Source organism: Zosterops lateralis, assembly GCF_965231275.1.
Source record: "Zosterops lateralis genome assembly, chromosome: 16".
In the NCBI taxonomy this organism is placed as follows: Eukaryota; Metazoa; Chordata; class Aves; order Passeriformes; family Zosteropidae; genus Zosterops; species Zosterops lateralis.
In genome coordinates this window covers 8,423,555-8,444,608 of record NC_139776.1, presented here as the reverse complement: position 1 = coordinate 8,444,608, position 21,054 = coordinate 8,423,555, and the positions used below count along the sequence as shown (strand labels likewise).

At 48.0% G+C, this 21,054-nt stretch overlaps 1 protein-coding gene across 2 annotated transcripts; it reads left to right on the top strand.

The window, feature by feature from the left end:
* The first annotated feature begins 1,600 nt into the window (after window positions 1–1,600).
* NCOA5 (nuclear receptor coactivator 5) lies at window positions 1,601–20,507 on the top strand. 2 transcript variants are annotated; one of them, XM_083873536.1, is made up of 10 exons: window positions 1,601–1,684; window positions 4,682–4,869; window positions 5,367–5,474; window positions 9,347–9,413; window positions 12,703–13,062; window positions 13,313–13,404; window positions 13,531–13,657; window positions 15,678–15,877; window positions 17,788–18,111; window positions 18,520–20,507. In XM_083873536.1, the coding sequence occupies exons 2-10, from the start codon at window positions 4,707–4,709 to the stop codon at window positions 19,176–19,178; spliced, it is 2,100 nt and encodes a 699-aa protein (XP_083729662.1). In that variant the 5' UTR covers window positions 1,601–1,684; window positions 4,682–4,706; the 3' UTR covers window positions 19,179–20,507. The 2 variants fall into 2 exon arrangements, with proteins under 2 accessions (XP_083729662.1, XP_083729663.1); XM_083873537.1 differs by lacking the exons at window positions 4,682–4,869; window positions 5,367–5,474 and having other exon boundaries at window positions 1,605–1,684.
* Window positions 20,508–21,054: the final 547 nt, after the last annotated feature.

The following is a 21,054-nucleotide window of genomic DNA, read 5'->3' as shown; positions in this document are numbered from 1 at the left end:
CCCTGAACTCTTCTTGGCATTGCGGTGGCTGGGCAGCGAACGGCGGCTCCTCAGCGCCCCTCGGCGCCCCGGTCACTTATGGCACTGGTGCCCCGTTCCCCGCGGCCACCCTGCCCACCCTGCTCACCCTGCCCACCCTGCCCTCACTGCCCGCCCTGCCCACCCTGCTCACCCTGCCCACCCTGCCCTCACTGCCCGCCCTGCTCACCCTGCCCTCACTGCCCACCCTGCTCACCCGCCTGCACTGCCCACCCTGCCCTCACTGCCCGCACTGCTCGCCCTGCCCTCACTGTCCGCTCTGCCCACACTGCCTACACTGCCCACTGTGCCCACACTGCCCACCCTGCTCACCCCGCCTGCACTGCCCACACTGCCTACCCTGCCAACCCTGCCCGCCCTGCCCTCACTGCCCGCACTGCCCATACTGCTCACCCTGCCCACCCTGCCAACCCTGCCCGCCCTGCCCTCACTGTCCACACTGCTCACCCTGCCCTCACTGCCCGCCCTGCCCGCCCTGCCCTCACTGCCCGCACTGCCGCGATGCCTGAGAGGACACACGGCCTCGGCCCCAGCCGGAGCCTGAGGGCCACAACCGGCCGTGGCCATGTCACAGCTGCTCCCGGGAAGAAGGACAGCCCGCAGCGAGAATTGGGAACCGAGTGCTCTGGATTCCCCGGCCCAATGTCACTTCCCAGAAATGACTCACTCGGGAGCACGAAGGGTCCCTGGGGATCTCGGGGGCAGAGAGGGCGGCCGCTGCGAGAAGGGGATTTTTGGGCCCGACTCCCGTGGGCCTGGCCTGGGAAATCCCCGTGGCGCCGGGCCCTGCCTGAGCAGGGGCTCCTGCGGCCTGTGCTCTCGGTGCCGGGCGGCAGCGGGGCCCGGTGCTCCCGGCCGGCAGGAGCTGCTCGGGGAGCCCTACGAGAGCCCCTGGTCCCGGTACTGGCACAGCGGGACAGAGGAGAGGGGCAGCCGCTGCTCGGGGGGCGCCGGGGCTGCGGGCGCGGCACAGGGACACCGCCCCTGGAACGGGGCACGGACACTCCGCTCCTGGCCCCGGCCCGGGGTCCCGCCTGATCCCGACCCCTGCCCCGGTCCCAGAGTGATCCCGACCCCGACTCCGGTCCTGGTCTCGGTCTGATCCTGATCGCGGTCCCAGTCTCAGTCCCTGTCCTGGTCTGATCCTCATCCCGGCCCCGATCCTGACACTGGTCCCTGCCCTGTTCCAACGCCCCCATTCGGTTCCTGTTTGATCCTGAACCCTACTCCTATCGCAACAGCAGTTCGATCACAGTCCCTGTCACAGTCTGATCCCGATCCCGGTCCCGGTCCCTGTCACAGTCTGATCCCGGTCCCGGTCCCGGTCACTGTCACAGTCTGATCCCGGTCCCGCCGCCTCCCCCGCGCGAGGTCCGATAGCGCCACCCAGCGGCCGCCTGGCCTCCTCGGCACTACAACTCCCGACCTGCCTTGCGGCGCCGTACCGCAGGACATGCCGGGAGCCGGGGCAAGTGGCCTTTGCCTCGGTAGATATGGCGGCACGCTGCCGCGCCGTAAAGCGCGGTACGTCGCTATAGTGCCCGTGCTCTCCTCTTTGCGACAGCGCCGTGCGGTAGCGGCGGGTGGCGCCTTTGTCCTGGCGGCAGCGGGCTGACGGGGCTCCGGGTCCGGGCCGGGACTGGCGGTGAGTCTGCGGGTCCGCGGCCCCGGTACGCGGAGCGTCCGAGCGAGAGGCTTACGGCAGCGAGCCCCGCGGAGGGCTCTGTCCCCCCGGCCTTCGGCTTAGGCTGGGCCGGGCGTGCCTCGCGGCCTGCAGGCGGGCCGCGCCTCCGCTTCGCGTCCGGGCAGCGCGGGATGGCCGAGATTCGGTGGGGCTCGGTGGGGCTCTCCGCACCCCCGGAGTAGTCGGTGCGCGGGTCGAGCGGCGCTGGCAGCGCCCAGGCCCGGGCGGGGGTAGGGGAGGCAGGCTGGGGCCGCCGGGGACGCTCCCGGCCGGGAGTCCCTCCCCGCTGCCCCGGGAGCCGCGGCGGGCCCGGGCTGAGCGGGGCCCCGGGCCAGGGCTGAGCGGAGCCGCGGCGGGCCCGGGCTGAGCGGGGCCCCGGGCCAGGGGCGGCGCGGGGCGCGGTCTGAAGGCGGAGGCCCCTCGGGGTTACCGTGGGGGCGGCACCGCGTCTGCCCAGGTGCGGGGGGCCGGGACGGGCCGTGCCCGCGCTGCCCCGGGAGGGCCCTCCTGGCTTTGGGGAAGAACGCGGGTCTGCTCTGAGGGAAGCTCCTTGTTCTTCGGCACCTCTGCCGTCCGTGCCTGCTGTTTCTGCTTTGCCCCCGAACTTCTCGGAGACTTGTGTCGTGTTTCGCTTGTGGCAAATTAATTTCAACATCCCACCCTAGCAGAGTCTTGTTCCTGAAGCTGTAGCGCTATTAATAAAACAACTTTGGTTTAAAATATAAAGACTTTTAGAGAGATGTGGCTTTGATTAATTTCCAGAGGATTTGTTGGCTCATGAGGTGCCGTGCGCTGTCCTGCTGTAGCACCCACAGTTACTGCGCGGGGAATTGGCACCTTTAAACTGTCCCGGTTCCTCTCTGGCTGCACTCATACAACAAGACTCTAATATGGGAATTAGGTGTGCACTTGATGTAGCGTGCCCAGATGTGCGGCAACATTCATTTATTCTGTTTTTAGGATTACTAAATGGCCCTTAACTGTGTAATCTACCTTGTGAAAAACGGTAAGAGGCAGTGAGTTATCTTAGAGGACAGTCCTGGGGTAACTCATCTGATTTACTGATTGTTTTGAAGTGGGAAAGTAGCTCTCTATTTTTCTTAATGTGGAAAGTTCTTTAAGCCTCTTCCTCAGACACCCCTTGCTATCCCCACCCCTAAGGAACACATAAGGGAATTTCTTACAGTTTTTTTATATGAAAGTGAGATGTCCTGCCAGCATTTACAGGCCTGTTTGACACCTTTTTGCTGTGTGTGCCTGTGCACAGCATCCTGCTCCAAATGGGACTTAGGTGGTGCCTTCCATGTTTTATTATCACTTACTCATTTTGAGGGAATTTTGAAAGCTTCTCTACCCTCAACTTGAGCTGCAGTAGTGGAATAGAAGGCCAATGCTTCCATGTAATAAAATGGGATTTGGTGCTTCTCATGGGGAAGACAAAACTCTGTGTATGTGTGTGGACAAACTTGTAGGGCAGTAGGGGCAAATATGATAGAGAAGATGACTTTGTTGGATTTTGAGTTGGGTGTTGGGTTTTTTTACTCACTCCAGTTCTGGCAGTTAATTTTAAGAAGTTTATTAGGCAGGGAAATGTTCTCTGCCTCCCATCTCTGCAGGGTTTCCTAAAAAGGGGGAAGAGTGATACAAATGTGAAGCTGATTCATCTTTAAAAGATAAATAAATACATTTTATGTCTCAAATCTGTAGTAGATGTATTTTTCATGCCAGTTAAGTGTTGCAAAAGCATTGATATAGAGCCATCTTATATATTTTGACATTTTATTTATTTATTTAGAGATGACTTTTAAATTACATTTACTCTAGGGTGCTCTTAGGGAGTGTCTTGGTTGTAGGCATTGCATGATTAAAAAGAGAAGTTTCTGTTGATAAATATAATAATCTTTCTTTTTCCAAGCTTCTTGCATGTTACAAACAGAAAATCCCATCCTGCATTCCTGTAGGTGAATGCTTAGGAAGTAGAACAACTTTATTAAATAACTTTCAAACTTTTAAGTTCACCTTGAAAGTTTCAGTGTTATTAATTTCTTTAAGTTTTATCTAATGGTGAATTTTAAACCAGAAAGTCTGAATCCTGAGGATGGTGTTTTTTGTTAGCCTTGGCAGTGTTCGTTATTACTTTTTTTTTTTTTTTTTTTTTTTTTTTTTTTTTGCTGAGGTAGTTTTTTTATTTGTTTGGGTGAGTTTGTGCAGTGAATGTTGCTGACTGCTCCAGCTGTGTGCAGGGGTGTGGGCTAAGGGAATGTGCTTTTGCTGCATGGGGGAGGTGAGGAAGGGTGCAGCATTTACCTGGGGTTGTTAAATTCCCAGCTATGGACCCGCCTGCCATGGGAGCTGACGTCTCCATGGGGACAAGAGTGTGTTGTCTAATAGAGATAGAGATGAGAACCTGTGTTTTCTGGGATTGGAAAGCTGAGATTTCACATGTAGTGAAGTGATCCAGGTGTGGTCACTTAGGAGTATTTCAGCAGTATTTCCTGATTCCTCGTTCCAAACCCTACTGGAATATTCGGGTGCTGTTATGCAATGAATGTTTCCTTTCCGCTTATTAAAATATTGCATAAATTTCAATACTTCTTATCAGTGGATTGAAGAACTAGATGTGACAACAATGGGTGTGTTGGAAAGCTTAAAGTTAAGGCGTTTTAGTGGAAAATTAGTTTTATTTATATCTTAGATTGGAGTTAAACCATTAAAACCTCTCTGCAAAGTAAGTAGGTTTGCTACCTTTCAGTATTACAGAAAAGCTCAACCAGAATGCTGCAGTGAGTGTTTTTGCCTGACCTCTGTGTCCCTCGTATTAAGATTTCTCTGGAGTGAAGTTTGCGTCAAGCAGACCCAGTTGGCTCCTGCAAAGCTTTTAAGTTAATCTTGTTCCAGTTTAATTTTAATGTCATGGATTGAAATTATATGCATGGCCATTTTTTTTTTTTTGCGAAGAGTTGGAATTTGGAACGAAAGCAAAATGGCTCGAGGACGCAAGAGCAATAGCATCAAACAGAGCGACTTCACTAACAGCACCAATCCTCAGGATTTAGAGAGAAGACTTTTTGTCGGCAATTTGCCCACAGACCACATGACTCGTGAAGAAATGGAAGAGATATTTTCAAAATATGGCAAAATCAGGGGTTAGTATATTATCTTATGGCTCTTCGTGGCAGGGATTTCAGTGAGAAATATTGCTTCATGCTTGTCAAATGCTGTTTGGTGATGATGAGAGGAGTGACCAATGTTGTTCCTAAGTAGTGACCTTTTAATAATTTTAGTAATTTTTTGATATTTTTTTCTGGAGAAGTGATTCCTTCAGTACAGCTCAAACATAATGCAAATATATTAGCTATGTTTTAGCTTTTAGGGTAGCAGCGTGATGTCACAATACTCTTTCATAGCCTCTTAATCAAATCTTGGTCACTTCATGGGCTGTATTTTGGTCACTGCCTTGGCAGAAGGAACTTGCTCAGAGTCTTTGAGCTCTGCATTTTGGTTCTGGTGGATTTGATTTTCCCAGGAAGAGCTTGCATAGTGTTTTTGGGTCGAGCGCAGCTGGTGGGGTTAGCGACGGCCGGGTGTGGGTCAGCACTGTCCGTGGTTGTAACCGGTCTTGCCCTGCTGTTAACTCTTGCAGCCCTCAGCATGTACCATGGCTATGGGTTCGTGCAGTATGACCGTCTAGAAGATGTCCAGGCCGCTCTGGACGGTGAGAAGGGTCGTCTTTATAAAGGGTATAGATTAGGTAAGGAAAACTGCTCCTCGCTCTCCTGACCCCAGCATGCGTTCGGGAGAAAGAGTGCTGTTGTTTTAAAGCCCTCTGGAAAGGTCACAATGTCTGGCCTTAGTCTCAATCATTTTACTCAGAATGTATTTGCCTCCTGAGTTCCTGCCCTGTGCATCACCTGCAGTGTGGTTCACCTTGCTGCCTGGGTCTTACCCTGAATTTTGATGTGTTAGTCTTTGGAAAGCTCTGTTAGCCTGTGTAAGAAACTGTGCAACAAGTAAGCCCTGGAAAGGGATCATTGAAATGTCCAGCACAGAGTTTAATAACATTTATAAACCAAAACTGGGCTTCATCTTGACACGCTCAAAGGAATTGGTCACAGCACTTAGCTGCTGGTTGGCTGAGTAAACTTAGCTGGGATTTTTGCACAAGTGGAGCCAGCCTTTAAGCAGTGCTATAAATACTGGGTGCTTTAAAAAGGATATTTTCATAAAGATGAAGTTAATTCTGCTAAATGTGCTGGGAGCAAACTTAAACAGAAATGAATGGTTAGAAATCCACGAGTAATCTTTTAAATGCAAGGAAAAAATTACTTTCAAAGTAAAGCGTATGATAATTTGAAGAAAAACAGTTTGACTTAAAAAAGAATGACAGAAGGAATAAATAGTAACCTGTGGGAAGGTGTATGTACAGTGACAAATAGGAGCCTGAAGATGGAGATGAAGGATAGATAAGAAGGGTACAAGGATACAAGAAGAAATTATGTCCAGCGTTATCCAAGTGTAGAGGCTTAAATAGGAACAACTTCAGCTGTTTTAGAAGCTAAGGGTAACTGACTGACAAGGATAAAATTTCTAACTGAGAAGACCAGGTAATGTTTCTTCTGCCTGTTTTTGAAGAGGCAGGAGGTGTGTTTAATGTAATTTCCATTTCAGTAGCAAAACCAAAAAGGTAAAACTGCGGCTATCAAACCTACAGCTCTCAAAAGAATTAACATCACTGAGGCTCAGTGAACTACTGACCTGCCTAGTCTGTTACTGGTGTTTTTCCACAAGCCTTGGAAGACTAGGGAGTTTCTAGGGAGCTGGTGGAGTGCTGCAGGTGAGCCCATAGGCAGGGGAAATGGGACGAGCCTGGCATCAGTGCCTGGGAACAAGGGGATTCTTTCACCTGATGCTGCTGATGAGAAGGCAATTGATTAATGTCCATCAAAATAAATCCTGTCTTAGTTACTATTATGGTGCTGCAAGCTCTAGGGCTGGAAGCAGCAGTGTTAATGTACAGATTGCTGGAAGGTGTTTGGCTTGATAAGAGATGAGAACAGATAAAAACAACAATCAGATAGATTTCAAGTGAATCTAGAACGGAATAGAGGTAACATAGTTGGAATTTCTCAGTGCTTTGAGTGGTGGTCTAGAAAAACTGGGTCCTGGCCAGGGCTTTTATAAGTGACTTGGAGAGAAAAACATGTTTATAAAAAAGGATGAAATAAAGAAGATTGAGTTACTGATGGTGAAAGGACCTGGACTTCCTGTCCTGGAAGCTGACAGGGAAGGTCTGCACCCAGCCAGAGTGCTTTGGTCATCCTTGGCTGTGCAAAATACAGGTGTGCAAGTAGGGAGGTTTTGGTACTTGTGTGATTTTGCTGCTGGAAGAGTGCTTAGTTTTGATATGCCTGGTTCAAAAAGCATAATGCTGAATTGGAAAAACTTGATAGAGGTTTAGAATTAAAGAACAAGCCCAAGAAAAAACCTCAAGAGAAAGGAGTGATGTGATCTCTGTATAACAGACAGACCTGGGGATCAGGGAGTTTCAGTGTAGTAGGCATAGGTGTGACAATGCGTTAAATGTGAATAAAGACTTTTCTCTAACAGCAGAGTAATTGGCTTTTGGAGTAATTTATTGGATCTGTGGTGGTTTCTGTGCTCTGAAGACTTTTAAATTGGAATTGGATGTTTTGCTAAAAGATAAGCACTAGTTCAGTGCCACTGCTGCACTTGAGATAGATGGATTCCAGAAACTCCTTTCACCTGTGTTTGTTCAGAAGGTTACTGTGTGATTACAGTGGCCCTGTCATCTCAAAATCCTACGGGACAGAAGACTTTTTATTTGGGCTTTTTTTCCCCGAAGTTTTGTCAGTGTTCAAATACTTAATTTGTAAAAGCTGTGGCATTAAATAAAATGTTACTAAATGTGTTTTGCACAAAAGAAGAATCCCTGTCAAAGTTTTTTTTTTTTCCTTCTAGTAGAATATTTTTGTGTAGATTTGAATACTTTTTTTTATTTGAAAGAAATGTATGATACTGAGTGTAAAAATCATAATAGGTTTCTTCAATGGCACCTTAAAACAGAAAATAAAAATAATCTTAAACCAAAGAAAGCAACTAGTGTCTTGCTTAAAGATAACACTTTAAGGGAAAAAATTATCAACTAAAAAACAAATGCAAGGAGAACAGATACTTCAGTTATGCAGCCTGAGTATTAAATACAATAATTAATAACACAATAAGGTAAAAAGTTGCGGGAGAGTTTAACTCCAGTGTAGCATTATACAAGTATTTCCACAAATGCACAAAAGTATTTTCATATCTTCAGTAGTAAAACTATTTAAAGAATAAATGTCCTTCAGATGTAGTTTGGACCCTGCAGCTGTATTTGATCCTGGAGAGGTGCTCTGGGGTCCTGTGGGTGGTGTTGTGCTGCAGTTGTAGTTACTGTTCAGATTGCACTTGCTTCTCTGCCCCATCAGGGAGGCAACATGCTGCTTGATAGACATCAAGAACAAAAACTAGATCCGGTCCCTTTATTACAAGTTTAATCTTGAAAATAATGAAGGCTGGTTTGGGATGTTACAGAAGATATTAAGACTGAGTCTGCCTAAAGACATCATGGCGTGTTTATATTCTCATGCAAGAGCTTTGAAAGTGGTTAATGCAAATAACTCATCAGAAACATTAATTGTTGATAGATTCTGGGGGAGCAAATAGGGCCTAGGTTTGGGTTCTTTTCCTTAAAAGGTTCTCAGTAAAATGTCCAAAGTCAGTTTGCTGTTTGCGCTTCCCCCCCCCCTCCAGTGCATTATTTCATCTCGTCATCTGTCATGGGAGGCTTTGAGAACAGTGTGGGTCCCTAACAGTTCTGGGCAACTTCACTTTTGCGGGTTGAGGACAAGATTCTGTTTCTTCACCTCTCTTACTTCTTTGTATTTCCCTTCCTGGTGTTTTTCATGGAGGTGCTCAGAAGCCAACCAATTTTCAAATTTCTGATCTGTTGCCTCAGTTTGCATCACATTAACAATGGTGTTTTGAATGCACCATGTTGACTTCATAAGGAGCCTGTTCAGGCTCCCAAATCCGTTTCCCAGGGGTGGGGGCCGTGCACCTTAACACTGCAGCAGTCCCTTGGAAGGCAGTTGCACTTGCCCCTTTGAGAACCCTTGGATTATTTCCAACAAGGGTATCGGCATGCTCCGTTGAACAGGACTGGCTGTGAACTTAAGACTGTGCTGGCCATCATTCCTTTCTCGGAGGTTTTCAGACTCTGCTTTTTCTCCTAGAGTCCATGAGTCGCGTTCTGCTCGCTCATAGACTGCAGAAGAAAGAGGTTCTCTTATGGAAGGAAGAGTCTGGATGTAGGCCTGAACATGCAGGGTTAAAACTTCACCCAAGCTCTCCACCCTATTTTGAAGTCAGAGAAATCCATGAAATTTTCATTATGTTGTACTATCTAAACTTAATAAAAAATTGTCAAAGTGACAATGTCTCTCTGCTGAATGGATTTCCTTGCACCATCTGGATGTTGTTGAGCTTAAGTTGCTTTCATTTGAATTGTGCTGATGATCTTTTTTTTGTTTCATAGCATTGAACAGATGGGTTGATTATTCTTTACAGATATTAATAAAGCAGTGGAAAGAAGAAATATGAATAAGGCTTCATCAAGGTCCAGTCCGACACGAAGGTAAAGTACCTGGAAGCAGTGAGTTATATTAGGAATTCAGGCCTTCGGGCCATGAGCCCAGCGGCCTGTGCTAAATGTCTTTGTCTCTTCCCTACTGCCACCTCCCCAGTCAAACAATGATGCTCCAGCCAGAAAGTGTCTGCTCCAGCTCTGAGAGCCCTTTTGGCTCTGGCACCTTGGGAGGCACAAGGGAAACCTTGTGTCTGCTGCTGTTACTGCAGCCCAGCATTCAGTTTTGCAGCCCAGGCTGTAAGGGACTTGGGAGGAAGAATATACTTGATGTTTGCTCCTGCCTCCAAGGATCAGAGAAGCTGAGACATATCTAGAGAATGCCAAGGGACTGCAGCATTTCCAGTGCAGAGGATGTTGGGATCTTGCCTCTTCTGATGTTGCAATCTTCCAATGCTGTGGTGAGACTGGAAAAGAGCACTTGAGCAAAACACAAGACAGAGCAAATGTCTCTTTCACAGTCCTGTCTGCCCATGTGGTTGTGTTATCAGAGCCTGGAGCCAGCCCCCCGTGCAGTCACTGGTGTACCCTCCAGCTTCTCCTGGTTTCCCACCCCTCAGTGGGCACAGTGCATTCACCTCCTTCACCACCTCTGTGTGGGCAGCCAGAGGCAAGGGGAAAAGATAAGGATTGTCTTGTCACAGGAAGATGACTTCAGTTCCCTTTCCACAACATCACTAGGAAGCACATGAAGACATGCTCCAGTGTGCTTTACTAGCTTGACCTGTTAAATTACCAAAAATACGAAAAAAAATGCAACTGGCAAGACATCTACACCAAAAAATAAAAGTGCAGATAATGAGTAGCTGCAATTCTTGGCACCATCTAGGATTTTTATGCCCTGCACATAACCCTACACAGTGTCAAATGTGCTTGCAGAGACCAGCGTATGGGTGTCAGGCCCAAGAAATGCTGGGATTCCTGTGGCAGATGCAGCAAGTCTTGGGCCTGGTGTGTGCTTGGTGCTGGTGGGAGAACCCTGGGAGTATGTGAGCAGCAGGCACTGAATGGCATATCTTTGGCCTCAGTGCAATTGATGCTGCAGCACTGCAGGGGTGAGGGGCAGGCGTCTGTACCATGACCATTGGTCCTTGGACTGCACTGCAGAGGGCCAAGCACAGGCACTGATGCCACATGGGCATTGCAACTTCTGTCACCCTGCATGTGTGCAAGAGCAGGTGCCTGTGCCACAGTCCTAAATAGCACTAGCTGTGCATGAGCTGTGGTGCTGTGGGCACCAGATTGTGGACTGGACAGCAGCCAAAGGCTTTGGTGCTGCTGTGGCAGGCACTGGATTTCAGCTGGCACTGCCTACACCGTGGCCATCCCATGTGGTTAGCACCAGGTCCCAAGCAGCAGTGTGGGCACAGGTGGCAGTGGGGTCACAGTCATCAAGTCCTGGGCATGGACTCTGGGCCCTGCTGTGCCCTGGGAACAACAGCTGCCCTGCCAGTGCTGCAGAGCCCCACGCTGCGCTGCACACAGCAGTGCTGGGTCGGCAGGGCTGAGTCCAAGCAGATGCAGGCAGTGGTGCTGATGCTGCAGGAGCCAGGCCATGGTGACTGAGGCGTTGAAGCAGAAGGTGGAAGCTGTGCCTTTGTGCTGCTGTCTCCCTTGAGCAGGGCAGCCATGCAGGCACAAGAGCCAAGGGTACCAGTGCCAAGTCTCTACTTCTGTCTCAGTTGTGCGTTGTTCATTCCGGATCTATTTGTCTCTGCGGATAATGAACGTGGCCTGTTCTGGTCACCCCCACTCCTGCTGGAATAAATGTCATATGTCAAACAATTCCCCTGCATCTGGTTGTGTTGCTAAATGGTCTCACAGCTATGGAAAGATCAGTTACTCAATATCCATTAGAGCAAGTTAGAAGTTTCCCCTGAGCTTCTGCCATCATTCATTGTAGGTTTTGAGGAAAGGGGGCTATGATGTGTCTCACAAGATGTTTCAACACAGATCACAAACAAAAAGTGGATTTATATGTCCAAGAGGCTGAAGGAGTTTACACCTAGCTGTCTGCAAATTCAATGTCACTTAGAGGAGGAGGCTATGTGTGTCTTGGCATCTCTCATTTGTCCCAAAATCTGGTTTGTATCTGACATGCAAACAGAGAATACCAGTACTTATGTGTTCCCAGCACAGCTGGGTGTCTGACACCAAAATTCATGCACAGACTCTGCTCTTCCATCTCATTCCTGTCACTCTGGCTGACGCCAAACTTGGGCTCATCTGACTCGTTCTCTCCAGGTGATCTCTATATGACTGCACTGCAGTGGATGCAGACTTTGGTTCTGCTTATCTTTCGTAAACTAGATTAGGCTGTTTGAGGACTGTAAAAGTCATGTCAAGTATGGGAAATAAAAAGATTCAAAAAGCTGGGGTTTTTTTTCCTGATGGTTGTCAGTATTTTGGGGAAAAAACAGTCCAAACACATGAAGCTCCGTAGTTTCTCTGCAAGATTTTTTTTTACTACAGTGGAAAACAGAATACAACCTGAAAAAAGAACAACTACTTTGGAAAAACATGAAGACTGGAATATTATTCTTCCTTGCCTCTGAAGACTGCAATATGGAGTCTGAATGAGATGGATCATTCAGATCCAACAGAGAAGCCTTTTGTGGCAGCTGAGGATGCAGTGCTGGATGGGTTTAGTACCCTCTTAAACCAGGCCATTATAAACATAAGGCTGACTTTCTACAGAAGCTATCCCTCAAATCCAGGACAACACCATAGCTGTCTTTGCATTCTGTCAGCAGCACAAGCCCAACCACAGTGTGGAACCTGCAGTGTCTTTGCTTACAAGTTGCTCCTTTTTTTATCATATGCCAATAACATTACTTCAGGTGTTCTACTGTCATTGATGAGTAAATTTAATGGATCCCTTGAACACTCCCGGCTATTGCGTATTTGTGGGTATTAGCCTACATCACCTTAAATTCTCTCTAAGAATTTGCCAGACATGATTGATAGATCGTCTGTGGCTGATGTTGGAGGTCAGAGGCCTAAAAATGGTGGTTTCTGAAGTGCCTGTTCACTTCATCCACAGGTGCTCTACACATTAAGCTCCATTAAGGAGCTTTCTGGGTCTTGTTTGGCTGTGCTGAATATTAGAATTAAAAACCTTCTCCAGACTACTTCAAAAATAGTAGACTTTTGGTCAATTTTTGTTGTTGTGGGATAGGAGGGAGGATTCAGGTCACTTTGGCACCTCAGGTAAGAGATCTAGGGGTAGCTGTACTCATGTTGTAGGAAGCTAATGGAATTTCCCTGGTGTTTTCCTCAGAGAGCAATATGCCTACGGAGATGGCCGAGATACCAGGCGCGACCGCTCCCCTCTTCGAGGGAGCCCACGGAGAGACCCCAGGGATGGCAGGGATGGCAGGAACGGGCGAGATGCTAGAGACGCTCGAGACATTCGGGGTAGAGACATGCGTGATGCCAGAGACCACAGGGACCCACGGGACCTGCGAGACCCACGGGATATCAGGGATCCAAGGGACTTGAGAGACCCACGTGATGTTAGAGATCTTCGTGACCCACGGGAGCCACTGTATGATCGATATAGGGATCCACGGGATATGAGAAGTGCACGAGATGTGAGGGATCCACGGGATATGAGAGACCCTCGGGATCCTTTGTACAGGTAAACTTTGTGGGATCCTATTTGCCAAAATAGTGTTTTTATGGCATTTTTGCTGCAATTGTTTGAGTGGTGTCAGGTGTTTAAGGAAATCACTCTCGGCTGGGGACAGTTGGATGCTTGCTCTGTGTCTGAGGAGCAGATAGGTACCTCAGAAATTAAACTTGGGGGAGGCGTGGGTGTGATGCATTGGCCAAAGTCACTGCCTGAGATGGTGCTGGAGGAAACCCATTGCTGCTTCTGAATGTTGCAGACGAGACGAATCTTACGACCGATACCTGCGCATTGACGACTACTATCGGCGCAAGGACGACTCCTACTACGACCGCTACAAGGAGCCAGAGGGTGAGTAGCTGTACCACTTCAAAGGGAAGGTGCTGGGGTGCCACAGTGCCATGGCTGTGGCACTCCATGCCCTTCTTGAGCAGGTCTGAAAGGTGTCACTCGTTCTGTCCCCGCTGCTCATTTCAGACCGCCTGAAGCGCGAGGAGCGGCGCCGGGAGGAGCTGTACCGTCAGTACTATGAGGAAATCAAGAGACGTTTTGATGCAGAGAGACCTGTGGATTGTTCTGTGATAGTGGTGAATAAACAGACAAAGTAAGAAAACTGTTATTATGAGTTTTGTTATTGCATGCTAGAAGAGAATGGATTTAAACTTAGTCCTGCTTTGAGGCTGTTTGTCTTACAGGTTGCTCTTGAGGAGTGTGGCTTTGGACTCCCCAGAAAGCTACAGCTCCCATTTTTCTGCCGGGACTATATGTTGATGAGATGAGGAAATGTATCTTGCTTTGCTTGTATTTTCCCCTTGTAATCTATTGCTATATCTTCTCCTGATATTTTTATGCCTACTTTCCATATAAGCCTACCATTTCAACAGGTTTTAGGGGCCTGTACTTGTTTTTCCTGGGTAGCATGATATGGAACTTAGGAATATGTGCCAAGCAGGTGACAATACAGAGCAGTGGTCAGGGTGGATTGGGGGGTGTTTGTTCAGAGCTCCTGCTGGATTGGTTCCTAGGCCAGACATTAGTCATTGCCATTAGTCCAGTGTGCAAGAAATACAAAGTCACTGCTGAAGGCAGTTGTGGATGGTATCAAAAGCAGGTAGAAGCAGTAACCAGGGAGATCTGGTATGGCTGTCTGAGCACTTACTGAGTTCACGGAGCAGGCACTCTGTTGGGAACAGGAGATACACTTCACGCAGTAGTAGAGGGTTTTAAAAATGTTACCAGTCTGATGTCTGTATCATTACAATTAGATGTACTAAGGAATAGTAAATATGTAAATAAATCACAGATCTGGCTTGTAATCTGAGGAAGATGTTTGTCAGGGGGAAGGGTAAAGCTCTGTCTCCTTCAGAGAAAAGATCAAGAGTTGTTTTTCTTTAATTTTGCTGTACGTGTGGAGCAGAAAGAGACAGCTGGCTTTTGCCTCATCTGCTGGTAGAAAAAGGAGCAGGAATTGGAAACAGGAGAAGCAGTGAAACTAGAAATAAACTTCTGATGGAGTTGATTACCTATTGGAACAAATCTTGAGAGGAAATTTTAGATCCTTTATCCCCTGGTGGCTAGAAGTCTTTGAAAGATACTCTAATAGACCACAAGTTATTGTGCTTGACGCAAGAATATTTTTTTTTGTGTCAGAGGATCAGCTTAATATACCAAGAATCATTCTGGTCTGTAACAGCTACAGACCTTAAGAGTTGGAGCCTGTTCATAATTCTTGTGTCGAAGCATTGATGTCAGCTGCTATAGACCTGTTGAAAGATGATTCCTGAATGCCTTAGATACAGTCATTTTACTTTGATGCTCTTAAAAAGGTGGTTGACAGGGGGACAGTTTTAGTCACCATTACAGACCTTGCTTCCAAAGACAATAAAATGACCCTCTTTCTTGAGGTATGGGTGCACACAGACTGAATTTGTCAGACTTTTCGTGCAGTCAATATTGCAGGTTTAGTTCTAAGTATAGTAGGCTTTAAAAAAAATCTTGGCAATTTAAGCTCAGCCTTGTGAGCTGTGTTTTGTGCTTGGATGGGGAAGTCTGTAGGACAGGGTATACAGGAGCAGTGGATCCAGAGATGCTGTGTTGGCAATAAATTAGAGCAGAAGGCACCTAGTAGAATAGAGCAGGCTGATAAGGAATGAGACACGTGTGAACAGTTGAGATACTGAACAAAGCAGGAGTAAGTGAGTTCTGTAGGTTGGCTCCTCTGCTCTGTACTCCTTGGACCTCTGCTTGCGTCAATTTCTTCCCCTAATGAATTCAGTTGAAACACGTTTATGTGTAAACAAATTTGTAATAGTTTGTAAATTGTAAAATTTAAAATTGTAAAATTTGTAATTGTTTGTAAATCCCTTTGCAAACTCTCTATTTCTCAGCTAAGCTAAGGCTTGATTTGTAATTCATTTTGGTTGAACTGAAATTACTGATTCAGATCAGAATAAGGGTTTTTTATATTGCTATAATGGGATTGCTTTAGTACTGTCCTGGTAGACGTCATGAAGCTGGGCAAGCAATCAGAAAAGTGAATCTGAGATGTGGAGAGGGTGCAGTGCCAAGGTTTATGTTCCTGTATGTGACTGATTTGTTAAACTGCTGGCTTTGCTTTGTGGTAGGGAGTACGCGGAGTCAGTGGGGCGGAAGGTGCGGGACCTGGGCATGGTAGTGGACCTGATCTTCCTCAACACAGAGATGTCACTGACGCAAGCCCTGGATGATGTGAGCAGAGGAGGGTCTCCTTTTGCCATTGTCATCACCCAGCAGCATCAAGTTCACCGTTCTTGCACTGTTAACATCATGTTTGGCACCCCACAAGGTACTAAGGTCTCAGTAGGCTGGGAATTGTGTGGTCACTCTGAACCTTTCTTTCAGGCAGAACCACATAGGACAAAGTTCATCCTTGCTGTCACATAAGTAGTTATAAATGACTTGACACCATGTCATAAATGTGAATGTCATTATTTACAAGCTTCTGTAATACTCTATTTGCCCCTTGTCAAAAGGAATGTGTGATTCCTGCCAAGAGGGAATCTCATCTGTGTTCTTGGCTCCTAACGCTGCCAGCTGTTGCATCTCAGGGCAAGTCATGGACCCCAGAGCTGCAGTGCTCTGGGAGATCTCTGAGTAATACCTGCCAACCTCACTCTACCATTTGTTGGTCTCAGAAAGAGCCTGTTGGGAGTGTGGCAAATTAAAGGACAAATTTTAAAAGCAAATGTGATTTAATAAGAGTTTGGTAAAGGTAGAGATTTGATAAGGAAACTGGGAAGAGTAATGAAAAGATAGAACTACAAAGTGTTTGGGTATATGGGCTCTACCTTCTTAGCACCTTTACACTTGTCACATCGCTTTCCATCACAGGATGTAACTTGGTTGTTGTATGAGGTGGGTGTAGATACTAAAAATGCCTTATGAGAATGTGATTGGGGAAAGCAACCCTGATCTGGAGAAAGTTACTCTGATCAGAGGCCTGTTCACATAATCTGTCAACACAGGTGACTGGTTTGAACACAGCTGAGCTTTCAAAGGTTATTTCTCCCTTACTGTGTTCCCAGGTAATGTTTTGCAAGTTCATCTGGGAGAGGAAACCTCTGAGTGCACAGTCAGTGCTTAGTGTGTGCTCCCTGACTGGAGAAGCCGGGTTTCTTTTAACATCAGATGCAGATGTGATAAAAGAGCTCCCTCATTTCCTGCAGACACATAGCTCACACACACTGTCACTGGGCTTCCCGTTGCCCTTGGTTTTAATTCTTAACTTCTTTGGTTTAACACCTGTTAAACCTTTGGCAGGAGGCCAAAGCTTCTTTTCTTCACTAGATCTGCCGGTGTATCAGACCTGATGGGAACCCCAGTCATTAGCTCATCCACAGCTCATTCCAGAGATTAAATATGCTCACTTCAATCACTCCTGGCCACCTTTGCGTGCATGTTTGTTTCAGGGAGCTCTTTCACAACTTGTGCAAAGCCTAATGTTTAAATGAACCCAAGTTTCCTGTTAGGAGGAAAAGGCTTGCAGGATTTGATGTTCTGCAGGTGTAAAAAGCTTTGGGCACTTTTGGGAAGGTAAAGGCTCTTTTGATCTCCCAGTTTAAATCTGTGTTCAGGTGACTGTTCATGCATGTGCTTTAGGAGATGGAAATAATGACCTCAAAACCCACCATTGGAATTGCCCGATGCTCATTTTATCACAGAAGAATTTGATTGCTGCTTGTTGCTTCAGAGTGATGAATGTGAGCAGCCAGTGCTGCTCCCTTTCCAGCTGCATGTGCACATAAGGTATTAAGGCACTGCAGCACAGAAACAAAGGTATTCCCATGGCTGTCTTCCTCTGGGAAGCATACAGCCTTCAGAGGGCAGGTTTGGATCTGTCCAAGGGTTTAGCAGTAAAATAACTGGGACTACCTCATCTCAGAGAACCGAGGATTTATGTGAGAGGTAGAGGGAGCTGCTTTCCTTTTAACTGGTGAGAGACAAGAAAGACATTTCTGGGCTAATGACATGTCTGCTTAGAGCCCTCAGCTGTGGAAGGCCTTGCTGGCTGATAGCTGTGGGTCTTCTGTTGATTTGGAAATGCAGCTGTTTCCGTTTGCCTGGGAAGTTCCCAAGTCTGCATTCACACTCCCTGAGCGGTGCCTGCTGCTGACAGGGCTGTGCTGGCAGGCAGGAGGAACAGCACCTCTGTCAGGGTCACTTTGGGTCACTCAGAGCATTTCTTCCTTTGTGCAGAGCACCGCAACATGCCCCAGGCTGATGCCATGGTGCTGGTGGCAAGGAATTACGAGCGCTACAAGACAGAGTCCCGGGAGAAGGAGCGGGAGGAGATTGCCCGGCAGGCTGCCAAGATGGCAGATGAAGCTATTCTGCAGGAGCGGGAGCGCCCACCCCCCATGGAGGAGGGTGTCAGAGGAGGTCACCCTCCTGGGATCCAAACTCTGTTGAACCTGCTGGCAGACAATCGCTATGTGACTGCCGAGGAGATAGATAAAATCATTAATTACCTGAGAGACCGGAAGGAACGGTTGCTGCGGGGCAGCAGTGAATCTCTGCAGGGTAAGTCCCACAGCCCCAGACAGAGTTTATTGCGTGGTTTCTGGTCCTCAGGGCTGGGATGGGAAAAGAGTCTTGGGACTGCAGAGGAGTTTGGGAGCATAATATCCTCATGCAGCATCTCGTTTTACTGAGATGGATGTGTCATTGCATGCCATGAGATAATTCAGAGTTTTCATGTGGAAAACCTTTTATACTGGATTCTCTTAGGGCAACAGCAGGACTGCCATAACTGGCTGGGCTGCTACATGCAGTTCTGTAGAGTGGTTTGGGTTCCCAGAGCTGTGCAGGTGTGATCTGAGGGTGGATGTTCATTGATGCTGTGTCTTTGGTAGCTGTTTCATTGGTTTTCTTTAGATGTCCCTTCAAGGGAATTTGCAGAGCTTTAACCATCTTTCCTTTCTTTCCTAGCACCCATGTCAAGACAACCTTTGGGGCCACCTTCAGGATCATCTCTGGGTAGTCAGTCCAACCTTCCAAGTTCTCAGGCTCATCAGGGTTCACAGCCTCTGGTCTCTACTCCTTCTGTTCCAGTGTCTTCTTCTACTCCTCAGCAGGAGCTTCAAGCAAAAATCCTCAGTCTCTTCAACAGCGGGGCAGCGGCGGCGGCGGCAGCTGCTGTGGCAAACAGTGGTCCTGCAGCCTCTGCGGGCTCTTCAGGCAGCACTCCCAACCAGAACTTTGCTAACCTGGCTGGAGGGCAGCCCCGGCCAGCACAGATGAATGCTGGAAATTTAAACCAAGCTCCGCAGAGATTGCAGACTCCAAACACGCAGCTTCCTGCTCTCCCAGGCCCTTCAAGAAATGCAGGTCCAAGACCTGGAGCTCCTCCACAGCCTCAGCCGCTCTATGGTCAGCACCAAACCCGCCTCCCTGCGCCTGGCAATGTGCCCGCCCAAAGGCCGGTGTCTTCTGGTATCAACTTTGACAACCCCAGTGTACAGAAAGCCTTGGACACCCTTATCCAGAGTGGTCCTGCACTCTCCCACCTTGTGAGCCAAACCGTGGCCCAGGGGCGAGCGGGGTCCTCAGGCCAGCAACCGATGGGTGCCTACCAGCGACACTATTAGAGCTGAGCTGTTGGGCTCCTTGTTGTTCCCCTTCCCTTTGCCATTCCATACTTATAGCTGTTTAAGGAGTTTCCCATCCTTGACCCGGGACAGATGCCCTGGACATGCATGTCCTCTCCACTCTGGCGAGAGCATACCCCCTGCAGCATTGCTGCCAACGGTTGCTGGCGCTGCCCTCCCTCTCCTTGGTCTGGTTAGCAATGTTTGGAGCAGAATGCTCAGTTTTCTCCACAGCACAATGTGCTGAACTGTGTTGGATTGTTGGTTGTCTTGTCCCATCCCACAAGCTGCTGCAGTATCAGTCCTGCTGCATTTTCCTTTCTCCTAGCACCTGGTGCACCTTCCCATTGAGGTGCAGTCTGGGCTCACTGATTGATCTTGGTGTAGTTTTGGATCGTCGGTTCTGATGAATTAGGGGACTGAAAAGAGCAGCAAACTGATGGGCCTTGGACACCCACCACTGTGGAATGGGCACTGTTTTTCTTTGGATTTCTCTCTTTTTGTTTTTTTTTTTCCCTTTTAATAGCATATAAGCCATTTGGAAAGTCCAGTGATAGTGCTGGCAGCCAAAATCATGAAGCACATGCCTGACCACTGCTCCGTAACCAAGACTGTGCGGTCCGTCCGCAGCTGGCTTGCCCTGTCCAGGCAGAGAGGCCAGTGTTCCTCACCTCAACCCACTCAGAGAGACTGGCAGCTGTGGGCTGAGCACATCTGCAACACAAGAACTTCCAGCCAAGGTAGAGATTTCAAATTTTCCTACCGTGAGTAATCAGTGTTAAGATCAGCCTGGTAATTTGGTGTGTAAATTTCCTTTTCTTACAGTCTTTGGCACCATTGTTAGTGTAGCTTAGCTGCAGCCACACTGATGTGCTACCGGCTCTTCGTGGGAATACCTGTCACCAGATACGGGGGGCAGTGCTGATCTGTCAGACCTCTTATTACTGTTGATGGATGTTTGGTCCATCTGAGTAGGAGAGGCAGTGCCAAGATGTAATACCATAATTTTAAACATTTTTTCAACACTGGTAGCTGCAGCAGACAGTGGAGTGGTAAATCAGGCAGTGATTCCTCACCGTGTTTTTACTGGGAACATACTTTGATACCAGAACACAAAACATCATTTAACTGTGTGGTTCTCCCCATCATGGCCTTCTTGGAGTCTGTGGGCTTCCTGCAAGGAACTGGGAGATACTAAGAAAGCAGTGGATTGAAGCAGAGGATTTTCTTTGTCCCAGGTGGTTTGTGTTGTAGCATTTCTTTTATCTCTGTGCTGTTAACAAGAGGACATTACTTTCTAATAAAAGGCCAGAAAAGTTACGTGTTGCATTTTTTGACACTTGAATATAATCATTCAGTCATTCCATGTGTTTGCTGTTACTCTCCTCTCCTGGATAAGCTGTGCTGGAGTCTCCACAGTGGATGCTGAGCAGAATGTGTGTGTACCTCACAGGTCCTGACTCTTGCACAGCACTGGGGTGGCCTCAGGCTGGGACGTGTAGAGTGGCACAACCAATATGAGGGGTCCAAAACCTCTCTGGTGACGGTGAGAGGGACAGGTCCAGGTCAGTGCCACAAGCCAGTGTAAGGTCAGGGCTGCAAGTCCCTGTGCCTTCAGCACTGGCATCCCATAACTTCGTGCTACCATTGCCCCACAGGCTGAGTCTGGACAGCAGTGTGTCTGTCTGCTCTCTCTCTTCCTGTTAGATCCCTTTCTCCACCTCTACAATCGTGCAGCCAGGTAGAGCACTGCTGGGGTGACCAGAAGTGTCTGTGAGGTGAAATGTGGGAACTGCATCCCTTTGGAGAGGCTGTTCCTCTCCTTGTGCTTTGCTTCCTCTGCAATCTGCACCCTGTCAGGGCTTGCTCCATGTGG

Excerpts from the sequence above, each read along its gene's own strand:
- NCOA5 (XM_083873536.1), top strand. The coding sequence starts at position 4,707 with ATGGCTCGAGGACGCAAGAGCAATAGCATCAAACAGAGCGACTTCACT. Across the intron at positions 4,870-5,366 it reads AAAATATGGCAAAATCAGGG|CCCTCAGCATGTACCATGGC; the intron begins GTTAGTATATTA and ends TAACTCTTGCAG. Across the intron at positions 5,475-9,346 it reads TTATAAAGGGTATAGATTAG|ATATTAATAAAGCAGTGGAA; the intron begins GTAAGGAAAACT and ends TATTCTTTACAG.